This window comes from Vombatus ursinus, unplaced genomic scaffold (assembly GCF_900497805.2).
Source record: "Vombatus ursinus unplaced genomic scaffold, bare-nosed wombat genome assembly UNPS02014807.1, whole genome shotgun sequence".
Lineage (NCBI taxonomy): Eukaryota > Metazoa > Chordata > Mammalia > Diprotodontia > Vombatidae > Vombatus > Vombatus ursinus.
Window position 1 is genome coordinate 45,079,663 of NW_020954585.1, and position 20,129 is coordinate 45,099,791.

At 38.6% G+C, this 20,129-nt stretch overlaps 1 protein-coding gene across 1 annotated transcript in view; it reads right to left on the bottom strand.

Moving 5' to 3' along the window:
• Positions 1 to 8,325: 8,325 nt before the first annotated feature.
• ARPC1A (actin related protein 2/3 complex subunit 1A) overlaps positions 8,326 to 20,129 on the bottom strand; it is a 33,312-nt gene continuing 21,508 nt past the window's right edge. Inside the window, exons 6-10 of the mRNA XM_027874486.1 lie at positions 15,234 to 15,446; positions 13,148 to 13,223; positions 12,735 to 12,928; positions 10,006 to 10,096; positions 8,326 to 8,700 (exon numbers count right to left, since the gene is read on the bottom strand). Of these exons, the coding sequence (XP_027730287.1) occupies positions 8,662 to 8,700; positions 10,006 to 10,096; positions 12,735 to 12,928; positions 13,148 to 13,223; positions 15,234 to 15,446 (613 nt within the window). The 3' untranslated portion in view covers positions 8,326 to 8,661. The remainder of the gene's footprint in view (positions 8,701 to 10,005; positions 10,097 to 12,734; positions 12,929 to 13,147; positions 13,224 to 15,233; positions 15,447 to 20,129) is intronic.

The window sequence follows — 20,129 nt, forward strand, 5'->3', positions numbered from 1 at the left end:
TTAAAAAAAAAAATTTTAAGTTCAAAGATCCTAGGTTAAGAACCCCTGCTATATCTCTCTTGAATATCAGACCTCTAGCAAATCTCCTTATTTTATATATAAGGAATCTACCAATAACTTAATATGTGATCTTGGGTAAGTTACTGCTTTTTTGAAAGAAATGATTACTAATAGCCAATGATTTGGGGAGATCCAGAGTTCTCTCCCTTTTTCAAAAGTCCTCATTTCAAGGATCAGCCTCTGAAGGACAGGACTGATGATAGAAAATAGGATCTAGTGGCACGATACAGATCAGGATGACTGGAGATGGCCCCTGATGCAGTGGGAGACCTTGGCCTTTTTTTAAGTTAAGGCCTTTCCCAGATCTCAGTTTGACTGAGGTCACACCCATTCAGTGACTAAGTCTAGGTAAGAAACGAGGTAGAGAATGGCCTCTTTTACCTAGTCCTTCCTTCCTTTTTTTTTTTTCTTTTTGGTGAGGCAATGGGGGCAAGTGACTTGCCCAGGGTCACACAGCTAGTAAGTGTCAAATGTCTGAGGTCTCAGGTCCTCCTGACTCCAAGGCCAGAGCTCAATCCATTGTGCCGCCAGCTGCCCCCCTTCCTTCTTCCTCTCCTCTCTCTTCCCATCTGTTTTGGCCAGAAATCCTGAGGGTCTTCCCCTCCCAGATTGACAAGGAATTTAATCTAAGTTGAAACTTCAGCCTGTTGTGTTCTACTCAGGCTTGGTTAGGGGGATCCTTTGTATAGATTTCCCTGAGGCTGGGGGTGACTTGGAAGCAAATGCATGTCCCCCAGCCCCGCATTAGAATAAGTCTCTCTCTCTCATAATAATATTCATTCTCTCATAATTGTTGAACAATCAGAGTTGATTGCCACCCTCAGGAACACTCATTCTTCCAAGGGCATATAAACTGTGAGTATATCGCTATGAGGGGTCTTTGACATTCAGGAGTGTCACTGACCCTTTTATTGGTGATAGGCTAGCATTAATTATTAATAAAATGATTAATTATCCAGAAATTGTCTCTCAAACTTTTCAAACATCACAATTTCCCCCTTTGTTAAATGAAGACAGTATTAATTAAGAATTAATTAATTATCTTTAAGGTCCCTCCTAGCTCTAGAATTCTACAAAATCAAGGCTAAAGTCCTTATTTTGGCTTTCAAGGCCCTTCATAAACTGGTCTCATATTATTCCCCTTCATTTAGGCTTGTCTCCTCAATGTCTCCCATAGATAACAAGGTCATTTCCACCTGTACACCTTTGCTCAGACCTGCAAGGCTGCCCAAACCCACGCCTATTTTGAGTCCTAAGCATCTATCAGGATCTAGGCCAATTCCCACTGCTTCAGTAAAGCCTTCTCTGACATTAGTACTCATTGATCTTGTCTCTGAATCCGTACCACACAAGCCACACTACTTAGCTTAGTGATGAACTCTTCTTTGATTATTTTACATCAGCCTTGTTTCCCGAACAAGCCGGCAGGCTCTTTAAAAGCAGGGGTCCCATTGCTTTTCCTCCTTCTTGACTTTTCTGTAGACTGTGACCCTGCAGGCAATCCTCTTCTCCTTGATACTCTCTCTCTCTAGGTTTTTGTGACACTGCTCTCTCTTGGTTTTCCTCCTACCTGTATGATCAAGCTTTCTTCATTTCCTTTGCTGAAAACTCATCCATGTCATGCCTGCTAACAGAGGGAATCCTCCAAGACTCTGTCCTGGGTCCTCTTCTCTTCTCCCTCTAATGTTTCTCTTGTTCATCTCATCAGCTCCCAAGGTTTCAATGATCATCTCTATGTAGATGACTTAGATATGTTTGTACAATTCTAACCTCTCTACTGACCGCTAGTCTTGCCTATTAGACATCTTGAACTGGATGCCCTGTAGAAGTATTAAACTCAACATGTCCAAAATGGAACTCATCTTTTCTACCAAATTTCCCCCTCTTCCTAACTTCTCTGTTACTGTAAAAGGCACCATCATCCTCTCAGTCACCTAGATTCACAATATGGGTGTCGTTCTTCCTCCCCCCGGCCCACCCTCCTTCCTTAACAATATACAATGTATTGCCATGCCATGATGATTTTTTTACCAATGTTTCTCCTACCTGCCCAGCTCGATCCTCTCCTCTGATACTGCCATCATCCTGGTACAAGCTCTCATCCCTTCATATCCGGACAATTACAATAGCCTGTTGGTTGGTCTCCCTACCTCCTCTCACCCACTTCAGTCCACCATCCACTTGTCAAAGTGATCTTCTTAAAATGAGTCTGATTATGTCACCCCTTATTCAGGAAACTCCAGTGGCTTCTGATTGCCTCCAGAATCAAATATAAAATTCTCTGTTTAGAATTCAAAGCCCTTCATAAGCTGGTCCCTTCCTACCTTTCCAATAGGTGGTGGCCAGTAGGATCATCTTACACTTTATTCATGTACTCTACAATCTGATGACACTGACCTCCTTGCTGTTCCTAGAACAATAAACTCCATCTCCAAACTCTGTTGGCATTTTCACTCTTGCCCTTGACTGGAATGCCCTCCTTCCTCCTTTCTGCCTTCTGGCTTCCACCAGATCTAATACCTCACTTTCTATGAGAAGCCTTTCCTCTTCCCCCTTAAGGCTGGTGCCTTCCCTTTGTTGATTTGCTCTAGTTTATCCTGTAGATAGCTTGTTTCTGTGGGGCAGCTAGGTGGCTCAGTGGATAGAGCACCAGGTCTAGAGTCAGAAAGACTTGAGTTCAAATCCAGCCTCAGACACTTACTAGCTGTGTGAACCTGGGCAAGTCACTTAACCCTGTTTGATCAGTTTCCTCATTTGTAAAATAAGCTGGAGAAGGACATGGCAAACTACTCCAGTATCTTTGCCAAGAAAACCCTAAATGGGGTAATGAGGAATCAAACACAACTGAAACAGCACAACAAAACTTGTTTGTACATAGTAGTTTTTATGTTATCTCCCTCATTAGACTGTGAGCTCCTTGAGAGCTGGGACTGTTTTTTGCTTTTTTTTTTTTTTGCATCCCTAGTGTTTAGTCCAGTGCCTGGCACCCAGTAGGCATTTCATAAATGTTGACAAGGATGCTGAGAGATGAGAGAATGCAGTGAATGCAACAAAGATGAAACTTTTTTCCTTCAGGGAACAGATGGTGGTCCATTTTGGCTAGATCACCAGTTGCCTGAAATGTGTAATGTGAAATAATGAGGGAAAAGGAGGTGCGGAAGAACTTAAACATTGGACTGAGGAGTTTGGATTTAATCTTAGTGATAATATGGAGACATTGAAGACTTTTGAGCAGAGGAAGAACATGGTCAGACCTGTGCCTTAGGCAAAATTTGAAAACTTAATTCTCCTGGTTTGACTGTTTTACCTGAGGCTTTAATCTTTCATTCTAACAGAAGCCTCTTGCTATCACACAATACCTTCATGTCATTAAAATTATGGACATTTATTTTAGCAGCTGTGTACAGAATAGCTGGGGGGCAGGGGGAAGAGACTGTAAGCAGGGAGGTAAATAATTATATTCCAGTAAGAGGTGAACAGGGGCCTGAATTAGGCTTGGGATTGTGAATGGAAAGAAGTCAATAGATGTAAGAGATGTTATGGAGGTAGATTTTCTCAACCTAGAAAAGGACAGATTTATTTGTTAAACTGTGTCAAACTGGATTCAATGACTAAGCTGATTTATCCATTTGTACAGAATTGGTGTCCTGAAATGCCTTTCACTTTGGTAAGGTAGAATGCTGCATGCTAAATGGCTGGCTAAATATATAATGTATTGTTGACCAATAACAAAAGTCAGCAGCCATAATGCACAAAATACATTCTGGGTGCATGCCAACATGGCTACAGATGAATGTAGGGAATGTTTAAAATAGCTCACAAGCAGAATCAGAACAACAATATACACATTATGACTACCAAAACAATCTAGTATTTAGTACAATATTTGCCCAAGATTGAAAAGTAAGGAAAGGAATACAGAGCAAATACAATGCCATTGTTATTATTTTGTTAAAACTCAGCTACTTTTCCTTTTAATCAAAATATAGTTTGGAATTTACAGTACAATTTCACTCACTTTGCTTCTCACTCATTTTCGCTGACGCTTGAGTTTATGATTCTCTAATAAAAAAAAAAGAAAAGGCTGACCCTTCTGAAAAAATTTCCAAGCTTTTAAAGAAATTAGCATGAATGCCACACAGAAAACCACGAGATAGTGCCTGCATATGGAACAAGTCATCTGATGTTCCAAGAACAATATGGAATGCTTTCTTTGTGTTCTCATAATACAAACTTAACCTAATTCCCTTAAATAAGGTTTCAATACACACTTGAATACTTACTCCTGGCTAGACAACTGCTGTTACTCCCCATCTCTTGGGGTCAGTTGCCTTGAAAGAGCTATTTCTACCAGTAAAAATAAAGATTTGTGTGGGATAGTGGAAAAAAAAAGCCTTTAATATGGATTTAAGAGACCTGAGTTTGAATCCTATTTCTGACATTCCCTTAAACATATTATTTCACCTTTGGTTTTTCAACCGGTCATAATGAAGTGAGTGTAGGATACCTATCTCAGAGGCCTGCTGTGAAAAAGTACTTAGTTAAATTTAAAGCGCTTCATAAGAGTTAATTCAAATTATGGGAACTTTAGAGATGTGGAAGGAGTTTTAGAAGGGAGAACCTTAAAACAGACTACAGAACATTAGAACAGAAGGGATTCTAGGGACCATTTAGGTCAAACCCCTAATTTTATAGATGAAGACACATTTGCAATGACAAGGTCTTATTCAGCTGCCAAAGCAAGATCACAGCTGTGAGATCTATTTCCTTTGGATGCCATCCACAGGGGCCACCAATGTCCCAGAATTCTAGATTTCAACATAGTTACATATTAATTAAAATGCTCCAAATAATCTGTATATGAGGCATTTCAGGAGTCTGGGCTGCTATGGAATTAACTGCCAGGTAACATGGCATTATGGGACTTCTCCCATCATAAATCGAAGTTTCTGACCAATGCCGCTCTCTAACATTCGAGTCTTCACTCCCATGTCCACTTCTGGTCAATTCCATCTACATGACTGAACCCATGTCACTTTACCACTTTGAGCATCAGTCTCTTTATATGTAAAACAAGAGAACTAGGATAATTGGCTGCCAGTTCTATAGGGGGAAGGGCTTTTTCTCTAGGTTGTAAACGTGCAACCACATTCACCTTTCATTTATTGCTGCATTCCGTAGAGTCAATGATACATGATTATTCAGTCAGTCATTTAGCATGCAACAATCTACCCGACCAAACGTGAAAGGCATTTCAGGACACCAGTTCTGTAGAGATGGATGAATCAGCTTAGTCATCAAATCCAGTTTGACACAGTTTAACAAATAAGCCTGTTTTTTATGATTCCAACCTGTTTCACTCTCAGGCTAGATGGTTAATTATCTGCCCTGCTCCTTGTGGATATTTGATCCTTTCTGTCTATGCTCTTAGTATCATTTCCAGGACTGAAAGGGTCATCTCAGAAGTTAGCTGCTCCCCTAGATTCCATGGCCAGAAAGCCTTCAATGTTTTGGTTTGAAGAATATTGGGCAAGTCAGTTCCCCTACTTGTGGCCTGTTTCCTCATCTATAAATTAATAGAATTGGACTATTTAACTTTTAAAGTACCTTCCATTTCTAAGGTTTCAAGTCCTTCTTACCTCAGCCAGTGTCTTTTTGCTCCCTTGCCTTGACTTATTCCAACAGCCTTCTAAAAAATCCTGCTAATCACTTTCCTTTTGACTAAGCTAATATCCTTCCTTCGTCCTTCTTTTCGAAGTAGTTTTGTTTATTTGTTTAACTTCCTCTTCCACTAGGCACATTAGCCTTTTTCCATCAACATACTTAAAGATATATTTAACCTACAGGGGAAAGAATACAATTATAATACACATAATTGGGTAGAGGGTGATAAGGGGCAAAAAAGGAAGCCAAGGAAGTGAGAAGGTAGAGATAAGGAGGGAGAATACAGCAAGGGAGACAGTCAGAGAAAACACCCAGAGCCAAGAGATGGAGTGCCTTGTTTGTTGAACAGCACTGGATCAAAGAGTATGTGTGGGTGGGTAAGGTATAAGAAGACTGCAAAGGTAGGAGGGACTGGGTTATGAGTTTGTTTTTTTTTTGTTTTTTGGTGAGGCAATTGGAGTTAAGTGACTTGCCCAGGGTCACACAGCTAGTAAGTATAAAGTCTAAGGCTGGATTTGAACTCAGGTCCTCCTGACTCCAAGTTTGGAGCTCTCTCTACTATGCCACCTAGCTGTCCCTAGGTTATGATTTCTTGAAAGATGATGTCTAGGCTCCTTTTTTGATCATGGCTTTCAGGTAATCCAGTAATTCTAAAATTATCTCTCCTGGATCTATTTTCCAGGTCAGTTGTTCTTCCAATGAGATATTTCACATTGTCTTCTATTTTTTCATTCTTTTGGTTTTGTTTGAGAGGGACTAGGTTATGAAGGGCTTTGAATGCCAAACAGAGGATTTTATATTCAATCCTAGAGGCAATAAGGAGCCACTGATTGAGTAGGAGAAATGACATGTTTCCTTCCAATGCTTCCTCTAGTCTGCCATTCTCCTTAACCTAGGAGGCACAGTAGCATAGCTTTGAAGATGCCCAAAGGTCTGGGCTAGTGCTGGGCAAACCATGGATGTGGAGGTTTCGATATAAATCTTTTATTTTCCAAAAGGGTGGCATTCTTCTTAGTAGGCGATTCCCTCCAGCACATTCAGGAAATTTCATTGCCTACCTAGAGATCTCTCACAATGGCTAACTTGGACCCAAAGTAAGTCCCAAGCCTTATCCTAACCTTTGGGACAGTACTAGGTGCCCTTAGAATTCTGGTGTTGACACTAAGAGGCTGAGAATACAACTCGGTATTACAATCCTATTGCTTCAACATGACAATGAAAAGCACCCCACCAAACCAGATAAAGTTGTCCCCTCCATCAACCAACAATACAAATTAAACAAATTGATTCAGCACAGAAAAGTCATGAAAACTATCTACATTTCCTATATGACCAAAAGTTTTTCACTTAAATCTAGAAGGTAGTGCAGTATAGTAGAAACAACACTGGACTTAGGAACCAGAAAACCTGAGATCAAATGCGGGCTGTCACTTAGCAGCTATGTGAATGTGGAGAGTGTATAGGGAGTTCAGGGAGGACTAGTACCTTTGAGCTAAGGGCTTGCTGAATCTTTTTCAAGGCTGCTCATCCTTCTTTGATGTCCACCTTCACCCAACTCTCACCCGTGGCTCCAAGAAGATGTAGGAAGTGTAGCAGCCCCACTCCAGTAAAACCGTCTTGGTAGACAAACTAAACCAGGTCGAGGGTAACCAAGAGGCCTCAAACCCGTCAGTGAGTTGGAGAGCTGTCTAACCCAGGCATGTGAAGAATTCCCCTGGTTGAATGGGCATCTGAGAACAATGTGTTCCAAATGCCATGAAATCGGCTGAAGTGGAGAGTTAGAGCTTCGTCAGACATCAAAGATGCTAGGGTCACCTACTGAATCCCGGATCATTGCCAGTCTTCTTGATTTCTGTCTTGCCACTGGACTTCAATGACTCTGGAAGAGAAAGTGAGGCTAACAACTGTGCACAGCTCTGCTTTACTTCAATCTGATTCATGTGCAAGTCAAGATATCACTTCTCATCCACTATTTTACCCCAACATTGTGATGTGATTGATCCTCTTCAAAAATGGGTGAACAACATGTGAATGTGGACAAGTCCCTTAACTTTTCAGTCACACATACACACGTATGTATGTATATATATATATTTTGTAGCAGTTCTTTTTTCCAAAGCACTGAAACCAAGGGGATAACCACCCATCAACTGAGGAACAGCTGAACAAATTACTGTATATGAATATAACAGAATATTATTTTTCTGTAAGAAATGATAAAGGGTATGGTTTCAAAGAAGTCTGGAAGACTGGTATGAATTGATGCAGATTAAGGTGAACCAGAAGAACATTTTAAACAATAACAATATTGTAAAGACAACAACTTTGAAAGATTTAAGAACTCTGGTTACCACAATGATTCCAGAAACCATGTGAAATGGGCTACCTACCGCCTGACACAGAAGTGATAAAACTCAAGGCGTATACTGAGACATAAATATTTCGGTTGGTCAATATAGGAATTATTTTTTACTGCATATATGTTTTAGTCCCCCCCCCACCAGTGGGATGACAGGAAATGGAATGGAGAAAAACAAAACAAAACAGATTTTAGTTCACTGCAAAACAATATAATTAAATTTTAAAAAATCACAAGACAAATACTTCCTGTATTTTTTTTAATTTTCCTAGCAGACAATTTACATAAAACCCCCTCTTTAATTTAGTGTGACAACTTCCCACAATAAACTACTTAAAAGAGCAGCTTTGGTCAAGAATGGAATGAAATAGCCAATCAAAAAGACATCACTGCTGATTTTTTTAAACCAAAACATTCACCAATTATTTTCAAAAAAAACAAAAACAAAAACAAAACAAAACATCCGCAAGGGATATTCTCTTAGTTTTGACTTGTGGTAGGGTCTTTCCTGTCTTCATGCAAATGCTGGAACTGCATTTTGTCAAGTGTCTGTCATGCTAGAGAATGGAAATACAGCTTCACATGATTCGTAGCCCCTGGATCGAAGACTCTAAAGTCTGGAGAGAAAAGAGAAAATCAATAAACCAACTAGTTTTATAGTGGTAATCTGAAAATCCCCAAATAGGCTCTTTAATAATTCCTTACATAGGATTATGACTATGGAATGTTAATGTTTATGGAAAACATACTATCAATATATTTTTATACATTTCACACATAGATACACACATACATAGATTTATACAGAGATACATGCATCTATACATATGTACAAAATACTCAGATATATTCTTCAAACTCTTAGAAGTGGTGAATTCTCTAATGCTTCTTTATATTCCCTCAATGCTGACCCCAGTACCTTGCACTCAACAAAGATCTGTTTATTGGAATCGTGTTCTTTCTACTCTCCCACTCCCCTAATGCCAAATGCCGCCTCCCTTTCCCATTCTCAGACATTTCCTAGTTTGTAGTGAAGAACCGGAAGGAATTTGTCCTGAAAAACTGCAGAAGCAGAAGGATGAATTGAAGACATTTGAGGTGAGATTAAAATATCATCAAAAATTCTGTACAGATAGTTAAATACAGAGTTATCTGAGTCCCTCTGAGAAGAAGGTAAGTGATATCTAAAGGGAGAAGGAGATGGTAGAGACATTTTGTGTTTCTGTCTAGATCTTCTCAGGCATTTCTTTATACTCTTGTCTGTATTCTAAATTCTAAAGATGAAAACCTCCCTGGAAATAAAGATAAATATCATGCAAGTATACAAGTAGTGGCCAGGTTATGCAAATGTTTTAGTTATTTTAACATCTAGAGAAGTTAAACAAAGCCAAACACAAATGTGTGTGTGTGTGTGCGCGTGCTTGCTCGTGTATGTGTAATGGAGACAGGTTCCTATATTTAACTTAAGATAATATTGCCACATAAATTCTTCTTTCCACTGAAAGAATGAGGACTAGAGAGATTCCTGATTATTAAGAGTTTACCTTAAAACTTTCAAATGAATTACATCTAACATTGTGTGTTTCTATTATATACATTAGAAAATTTTTATTTGGTAGCAAACATGCTTAACGTTGCCCCACACAGATAGTTAGTACTGCCATACAAATGTCAACTACTTATTTCTACTACCACCTGCATAATATACAGCCAATGGGCATCAAAAAATGTAGAGTTGTCTCTGCGCACTGTTTGTCACATGACCCACGGGAACCAACCACTATCAGTCTGTCTCTAGTCTGACCTATCTGCAGCCAAAGAAGATTAGCTTACTTTAATTTTGGCCCCTACCTATTGCCAAGTTGTGCAGTTCTGTACTACTACTACATAAACAAAAATCTATTATAAAAATTAAAGAATACCTTGAAATCCCAAATTGTCATTGCTCCATCAATGCCAGTGGTGCAAAATTTGCGGCAGTCTTGCTTGTCCACTTCATAAATAGACACTTGGCTGAAAAAAGAAGAATAAAGTGAGGGACTTCAGGGAACGTTAACACTGAGGCAGTGATCTACAGCTGTCCAATCTATCCTGCAGCAAGTCAAGCTTTATGGCTGCTCAAGTGAATGAGCTATCCATTAACTCTGGAATATCAAATTCCATCCAAATTGGTTTGCAGCAATTTGACTCAGACAACACCTCAATTTTTTTGCTCTCAGGTCTCTGACAAAAATACTGAAAGGAGGAAAGTTCATTTTAAGCTATGTTTCATGTTATTTGTGGATAGGAGGCTCCAATGAAGCACTTCAGAGCTTGTTTCCTTGATACAAAAGGCAGACGTGTTTGAAGAAGTAGATTTTCAGCAAGTATGCCAAAGAATTTACTAAATGACCTAAAGAACCATGATAATATATTTCATATGCTATCTAAAATTTCAGAGTTTAGGACAAGGGCAAGATCATAGAAATAACCACAATAACAATATTTTAAACTGATTTTACTAGGTCAGATTCCGTAAGGCCAGGGGAAAAGGCATGAGACTTGCAGTTAAAAGACCTGAGACTTGGTGTTAAAAGGTCCAAGTTCAAGTCCTGGTTCTATTCCTCACTAGCTGTCACCTTGGGCAAATTATTTCTCTGAAACTCACTCCTCATCTATAAAATGGGGAAAATAATACTTGGAACAATTTAGATTGCTGAGAAACTCAAATGATATAATGTATGTGAAAATACTTTCTAATAATAGAAGCACTATATAAATGTGAGTAACTATTCTAAAAGGCAAGTTGAAGTATTACTAAAACCCAGCTGGCTACAAATAAAAACTGTAAAGGCTTTTTGAAAACAGTCATCCCAAATATATTTATAATACGTAAGTTCCAACCCTACTGAGTTTGTGGCCATTTATATCATAAATTTCACCAGTAAAGATAGTATGTTATCAATTCCAAACATGAAAAGAAGAGGGTAGGGAATGAAGGAATTCATCCTTCAGTTCCTTAACCAGAAAATCAATTCCAGAGCTCAAAAATAATCTTTCTTCCTTACAAGCTCTGGAACCTATCTTCTTCCAGGAAAAGTTAAAACTTAAAAAAAGAAAATAGCTTTTCCCATTTGAAAGGATTTCACCATTTTTAAAAAAAACTGCACTCTTTAAAAACTTCAGGAGAGGCAATAAGGTCTATTTCCTTTCTGGTATGCAATCTGCATAGAACTGCAGGGAAAAATATGCTAAGAAATGGCTTTTAAAGCCCTTTATTTTAGAGGGCCTTGAGAAGTGAAGTTGCAAGATGAAATAGAAAGCAAAGCGTGTTCTTTCAATATTCACCAATACTCAGTATTGATAATTTTCAAGCTACTATAAAGTTGTCTGCCCTACCAAATGAGTTTGCAGAACCACTTAAACCACAGTCATGGACGGTATCAAAAAACATGAAAGCTAGAAGGGATTTCTGGGGACCAGTCATCTAGCTCACTCCTTCTTTTTTCCTTTTATCCTCAATTTCTTCATTTCTTAAAAGTCACACACCAAATTAGTGGCAGAGCTATAACCAGAGTCTCCTGACTCCAAATCCAGCCTACTACGCTATTTCAAATTTCTTCAGAGAAAAATCTAGTGCTTGCAATCCATCACAAGATTTTGGTCTCAAAAGATCAAAAGTCTAGTAAGACAGAGAATATCTTATGGCACTCAGGCAGAACAGTGATTTGGATTCTCAAGAAAATTTCCCATTCTTCCCTACAGCCTCTTATTTTGCTGGACAAAATTCAAGCCTTCCTTCTTATTAAATAGTTACAAATCTCTAGTGTGAAACAAGTGAAACATAATGACCCTAATGAATTATATTTTTTCTAACCATACAATTCTCTTGTTCTTAAGTATAAGGATAGGGTTCAGGACTAGACCCATGATTTCACTGGCACTGGGAACACTTGGGTGAGAAAATTCCCTCTATCCATGCAAGCTGGCATCTTCTCTATAACTTACAGTCTTAGGGAACTGTTTAGAGTATTTAGAAGTTAAGCAACTTGCCAGGGTCACACCGTAAGTATGTGTCAGAGGAGGGCCTTGAACACAGGTCTTCCTGGCTCTGAATCTAGCTCTCTATCCACACTACACTACTCTGTGCCTCATCCACAAGAATGAGTTAAAACCCATAGCCGAAACAGAAGATGGAAGCACTGTTTCATAATGAACAAAGTCATGACATTCTGCCTCATGTTTGCTAATAAGAAAACTAACAAGACACTGGAGTGAAGCTATAGTTCTGAAAAATATCTGACAAAGTTAAATCATGGTAATAGGCTATATGGCCTTAAAAATTCGCTGCATATCTTTCACAATCTTCATAATGAATGGATTTTGCCTTTCATATCTCAAAAGTCAAAATCATTCTGCAGTTTAGTCACTACAAACTGAAACACTCAAGGGGTAAAAATCAAAAAGCAAAGGAAATCCAGACTCTCAGTATGTCTCTTACATGAAGTAATGCTAGTTTGAATGATATGAGGTGGGAAAATGGAGGAATGGTGCATGAGATACAAGATAGCCTCTCTAATGAAGTTACATGCAACTGTTTAAAAGTTTCTGTTCTTAAAGTTTGAAAGAGATAAGGGCTGACTCCCAGTAACCCTTGGTGATTAGCACCTACGTGATACTATTTTGGTGTAGCGTGTCCAGTGCAGTGTTGCGATCCTCAGTGGTGGCTCTCTTGTCCATGTTACGGAAGCGTTCCATGGCAGAGATGTTGCGCTGAATGCTCTGTTTTGGAATGTCTAACTTGGAGACGAAGGTCAATGAGCCACGATCATCATAATTAAACAGCATTGGGCAGCAGTCATGGCCCTAAAACAAGACATTATTAAGGCCATGGAAGGTACTATCACACATCTATCTGACTGCTAAGCAGAACATTCATTTTTAGCATTTTTTCCACTATTAAAAGCGAACACAATTTTCTCTAAAGGGCTTTTATGCATTGTGAACAGCTTCATAATGTATGCATTATTCTCTTGCTGAAAAACTACAGAGTGCCACAAGAAAAAAATGAAAAGAGATACTTACAGCAGCCACCACGCTATTCTCAGAGACAAACGACACACTCAGGAGTGGGAGGAACTCTGTTTTCAGCTGTGAAACCCTGAACATAAGAGCACTTATTAAACAAGAGCTCAAACTGACTACATAACTTCTTTACAAATACACAAGATGACAAAGAACCTAGCTCTCAGGGGCTCCCAGGACACAAGCTTATGTTGAATAAAAATATCAACACTTTAAAGAATTACAAATATGAGACAAAAGGGTCCTAAGGTAACTTTCTTGGAAACACAGGAATTTAGAGTCTGAAGGTACCTCAGAACCCATCAAATCCAACCCCTTAATTTTACATATGAGCAAACAGAAGCCCAGAAAGGTTAAGGAACTTGCCCAGAGCAACACAGATAGTAAGTATCTAAGGCAGAATTTGAACCTAGGTCTTCTTAACTTTAAGTCCAGTTCCCTTTCAATGGTTTCCCATCATCTAAGAGATAAAATTCAAACTTCCAGTCAAGATCATTCCAGCATTTTATTTCCTTCTTCCCCTACAAAGGAACCTTCCATTCCAGCAAAACTGGTCTATTCACTGACTTCTAAAAATGCCCTGTGCTTTTCAATCTCTTTATCTTCGCTCATCCTGTTCACTCTTCTTGAAAGGCCCTCCTCCCTATTTAAATCCTACCTGTCCCATAAAGCCCAACCTAATTTTTATCTCTCCAAGAAGTGTTTCCTGACTAGTCTACATAAAAGTGATCTCTTCCTTCACTAAATATGGATGACACTTATTTGTACCATTTATTTGGAATTTAATCATATCCCGCCTATTGTTAGCTGTATTTTCATGTATCTTTGACTGTATACATTCCATGACAGAAAAGATTCAACCTGTGTCACCTTATATATATCAGGTATGCAATGAAAGCTTGTGGATTGACAAGATCTGTTTTTATACAAAAGAGGGTACGTTTTTAAAAAGTCAGTGTCAGGTACTGGATTAATATTTTACCTTTTATATTCACTGGGACATGAGATTTTTTCTATATGAAGTTTTGTTTCAGGGAGTATGACAAAGTGCAATGAATTCATATTCTTAATCGCATATTTAAGGGTTCATTATGTGTATTAAAACAACCTGGATTAAGATGAATAAAATCTACTACATTACAAACACTGTAATATCATGATCTTTTTGGGAAGTATAAAAACCCCTTAATCTAGTTAAGAAAAAAAAATCTCCCAAATTTGAGGCTATGCTATTACTGTGCCAGTAGAGGGAGCCAAAGTTACCTAAGAAAACTGATTTCTAGGACAATGTGATACTACATCCCATTAGTTAATTAAAATAAAGAACCAGATAACTTCAGATTCCCTTGGGAATCTGTGTTTATCAAGACAAGGCAAAAACTGATAGGAGAAAAGATGATTAATTATTTTTCTTCAATTCCCCAACAAACAAATAGGTAAATATTAATTCCAGTCATAGAGAACTTAAATAACAAATGGTCTCATCATAATTCAAGTTGTTCCAACATATCACAGAGAAATTAGCATAAAAAAATTTAGGCATTACTTAATTGGGTCCAAATTAATGGAAATGTTGAATATTCACTTACTAAATAGGGCAAGAAATTATTTCCTATTTAATGGACCCAGCAGATGATATTTAAAGTCTTGTAAGAACCAACGTGGCAGAAAGGAAGATGTAGGGAATTAACAGATTAACAGAATAAATTTACTATTTTGAAGGAATGCTTATCAGCACCAAACCAGGCAAGTTCTCAAAGAAATTTTCAACAGTTCTTCCATTAAATATTGTTTCTGGCTGTAGAAACATAACCTTTTTTCAAGTCCAGGTTTAAAAACATTTCAAAAGTTAGCTGCTACCTAGTACAAATATATCTCAAGGGACCTATTCTGTTGATGCAAATTTCCAAATTCAAAGTCTCAATGTATTTCTGCAATTTTAAACTGAGTTATGGTAGCTCAGCTGATTAACCTAATAGGGACCTGTTTTGATTTTCTCATATCCCATTTCCACAAGAGAGAAAAGGCTTCAGAAATGGAAGACACTATATGTTGGAGGAAAAAAGAAAAGAAAAAGAATACTTACATCATGTTTTTGGAGGCATCAGCAACTGATACAGTACTATCATGGCTGACCCAAGCGAGGCGGTTCCCACTGGCAGAGAAACTAACCCCATGGACCCAACCACCACTTCCGGTACCACCAAACTCTGACATCAGTTGACCAAAAGGCATCTTGGTACCCCATGGAGTACTGGCTGGCTTTTCATCAACTTCTTTAATGTAGGCAGAAAAAACTCTAGAGAATGAGGGGGAAAAAACTACAAATGAAAAAGAACATATCTAACACCTCAAATTTATGTAATTTTTTTAAGGTTTACAAAACATTTAACTCACAACAATCCTGTAAAGTATAGAGTGCCAGTATTATAATTACCATTTTACAGATGGGATAATTTAAGCACAAGGAGGCTAAGTGACTGACACAGTAAGTGGTGGGGCTAGAATACTCGAATCCCTTCTCCTTATTCCAAGGTCTTTACCATGTCCGAATATCTGTATTTTATACATACACACCTTTACATTTTGCTAACCCACACACCCCTCCATCCTGCTAAAGTGATATACCAATGCTTCACTGGTGACCCTGGATTCTTGGTTGAGACACCAGCAGTGCAAGATCCAGGAGGTCTTAGCTGGAAAGGGTTTTGGCTATGACACAGAGATGGATTGTGTTTGTCATTCAGGACTAAATTTGGAGATGATCATCACAAGAGTGGTTCAGAGATGTGAGATGATGATAACAGATGACAGAGAAAAGAGAACTAATCAACTCTTATAACTCATTTTATTTGCCAAGGAGGTTGATGTCTGTACTAGGAAGAATGGATAAAAATGGTTATCAGATAAGAAGACAGTAAGAAAGCATCTAGCTTCCCTCAATGAGTTCAAGTCAGTAGGTCAGGACATACTACATCCCAGGGCACTGAAAAACCTGGCAGATGTAATTGCTGCCAATGATTTTTGAAAATCTTGGAGAACAGAAGATATGCCATGAGAATGAACAGAGAAAAATGTCCCGATTTTCAAAAGAGAGGAGGTGGAATCTTCAAAGTACAGGCTGACAGATTCCTAGCAAAAATTCTAACATATTATTAAAGAGATTCTTTTGGGGCTTTTGGAAAAGATAGCAATGAACACTGACAGCCAGTATGCCTTCATTAAAAACAAGTCATTCCAGGCTCAACTTGTTTCCTTTCTGCCAAGATTATCAGATTAGCAGATCAGGAAATGCTACACATGTAGCATACCTGGATTTCAGCAAGGCATCTGACAAAATCTCACGTAATCCTCGTGGACAAGATGAAGATATGGGCTCACAGTGTCTGCTAGATCACTGGTTCACAACAAACATCTATCAAAAGGCCAGGATGATGGACTAAACCTCACTAATAATAAGATAACAATAAGATGAAATTTAATAGGAATAAATTTAAAGTCCAATACAAGTTTAAAGATTCAATTGTACAACTGTAGCTAAGGAACAGTTCATATAAAAATGATTTGGGATCTTAGTGGACAGCAAACTCAATATTATGACTATGCAACTTAAAAAAAATTTGTTTGTTCTGGACCTATGATTTCATTATCACAGAAAATTCCCAGCATGGAAACTCTTTCCACAAGTGCAGATCAGCAAGTTGAACTCAACTTAAAATCTTAAGAGAGTTGCCTGGGCATTAAGAAGTTAAACAGCGGCAGCTAGGTGGCACAGTGGATAGAGCACCAGTCCTGGAGTCAGGAAGACCTGAGTTCAAATCTAGCCTCAGACACTTGACACTTACTAGCTGTGCGACCCTGGGCAAGTCACTTCACCCCAACTGCCTCATGCCCCACCTCCAAAAAAAAAAAAAAGTTAAATGACTTACAAACGATCACAAAGCCAGTCAGTACATATTAGAGGCACGACTTGAAGCTAGGTCATTCCAACTAAAGCTGGCCCTCTAGCCACTATACCACACTGCCACTCACCCAGCTGCAGTTACACAGCAGCCAAAAATACTAACTTGATCTTAGGCTACCCTGAGAGAACAAGTATCCAGAATGAAGGAAGTAACAGTACTGCTTCACTCTCTCCTGGTCAGACCACATCTGCCTTTATTTCTTGTTGCTGTATTTGAGAAAGGATACTGACAAGTTGTGGAATGTCAAAAAAAGAGATACAAGGAAGGTGGGGAGGGAGTGTAAACTAATAAGGAACTCAGGATGTTTAGCCTAGATTAGGGAAGACTTGGAGGGGGCAAAGGGGAGAGGAGCAAGGCAGCCAGTATCAAGAACTTTAAGGGCAGTAATATGAAATTAGATTTATTCTGCTTGTGTCCAGAGGGCAGAGCTGGGAGCAATCAGTAGAGGTTGCAGAAGGGCATATTCAGGTTGAAATTCAGGAAACATTTCCTAACAAGTAGGAGCCATCCAAAAGTAGCCCTGCAGTAGGGCACAGTAGAGAGGTAGCCTGGATGCCGAGAAGACTGAGTTCAAGCCCCAACTGTGACACCTACTGGCTATGCAGCCCTAGCTAGGTAACTTAACCTTTGCTCTAGGCAACTTTTTTTTTTAAAGGCAACTGGGGTTAAGTGACTTGCCCAGGGTCACACAGCTAGTAAATGTCAAGTGTTTGGTCTGAGGCTGGATTTGAACTCAGGTCCTCCTGACTCCAAGGCCCATGCGCTATCCACTGTGCCACCTAGCTGCCCCCACGTAGGCAACTTTTTAAGTTGCAGAGAAGGTGGTTACTGCATTGGTAGATGAGAGCTTCCTCATGCAGGGATTCTCGCCACTTATAAAATCAGAAGTCTGGTTCCTTTCCCTAAGCATTAGCAGAATGGAATGTCTTGGGAAGCAGCAGATTTCCTTTAACCAGAAGATCTTCAAGCAGAGGTTAGATAACTATCCAAGAATACTGCAGGAGGGAGTCCTTTAATCCTTGGGCCACATCAACTCTCAAAGACCACTTACTGTTGGGGGGGGGGGCCTGGGAGGATTCTGCCTCAGTGGAAGGACTATTCAAGAGCCCCTGAAGTACTGCTGAAACATACTCATGAAATTCAGGAATATCTAATATTGAAAAAAGGAGTTAGTATCCTAACACTTGGAAAGAATGACAGTTTCATTTAAAATCATATTTAACAGGGGAAAGTTGTAAGTTAACATGAATTCATCTGCAGAAACATTTATGTACTCATAATTTCAAAAGTAAGCTGGCCTAAATAATTCCACGGCATACTCTCACTTATATTGATTTTAAGAAGAATGGCTGGTTAAAGGAAGTAGGTTTGTTTAACCTAGAAACAGGAAGACTTAATAGGAACATGACAGCTGTCTTCAAGTACTTGTAGAGTTGTCTTGTGGAAGAGAGATTAGACACATATGAAACATCTAAGTCACATATAAAGATGGAATCCCTTATTAGTTTTCAATTTTGAAAACACAACAAAAAAATCGACAAAGGAATCCAAAACTTTAGGACAGATCACATGAACAAGACTATCTGCATAACAGAATATAAAAAAATGAAAATGTTATAAAAGGTTATTATAACCCTCCCTCTTCCCCCACCCCCCATTTCACATTTAAATGTCTGCTCTCTTCATGGCTCAGTCTGCTTTTTTCCTACATTCTGAGAACATTGATTCACTCTCAAAGTTTAGATTATCATAGATTAGGGATGAAAGGGACCTCAGAAATCAGGTGTAATTCTTTCATTTTAAGGATAAGGAAACTGAGGACCAGGTTCTTGAACCTAAAACCCCTAAACTTCCTCCTGAACACTAGTCTAAAGCGCTAACTAGCCTAATTAACGTCCTCACCTGCATATAACCTAAAAATCAATTCGTCACACTGAAACTGGTTTCCCCCCAAATCAGCTCCTTGTCCCAACTTCCCTGTCCCTGTCATTCTTCCATTAACTCAGCTTATGAATACGGGAGTCATCTTTGATGCCTCTTTCCTCTCCACTTAGACCCTGTCAATCACCCAATTCTACTGACTTCCTCAGTAATGTATCAAATTCATCTTTTCCATTCTCACTGCTACCACCCCATTCTAGGCCCTCATTACCTTATGCTTGTACTACTGCAAAAAAGTCCACCTCCCTCCATCTCAGCAATGGAAGCAAGTGGGGAGCAGAGGTAGTCATTAAGTCAGAGACTGAACTAATTTTATCTTAAGCTATGACGGAAGAACAATAATGAACTGGTTGTGATAATCGAATGAAATGGAATTACATCCAGAAAGCCATATATTTCAAAGGATAAAGTTTCTTCGTTACACTTTGAATCACATGTACTATTTTGTATTTGCCATATAATGTGAACTAAATTCTATCCTGATAATTATATTCTTAGATCTGTTCTAACAGAATCATGGTGGTAGCTATTCTCTTTCTCTTTGTTAGCAATACCTATTTTCAACTTCCAGAGAAGCTATAACATTATGCTGTATACCACAAACAATGATAGCTGAACGTACTGTAGGAATAAATCAAAATTTAGGAGACCAGATGACATTCAAAACCCTAGGAAGGATTTTGAAAGATGGCTGCATAGCTCTATGTTAAAAAAGAATTCACTAGATGAGCCAAACTTAATTGATGTTCACTCAATTCCCTACTGTTAAATCTGGTTTTAAATATTTAACCAGCATTCTTTCCAAAAAACAAACAAACAAAAAAAAAAACCCTAAGAGTAGTGATAATGGCAGTCTTTTTCGTCATGTAACTTAATGTATTCCTCACATCTATTCTAGTCTTATATATACCAAATAACACTGTTTTTCATAGAAGGGCAAAATTCAAGATTTCCTGCTTCTTTGTCAGTGACATATTGGTCAAGATTAAAAAGCAATTACATTAGTATGAATCTTGCAAACTATTACCAAACTCAATTGCATTTCTTCTGGTCGTGTCCTAAGAAAAATAACCAGT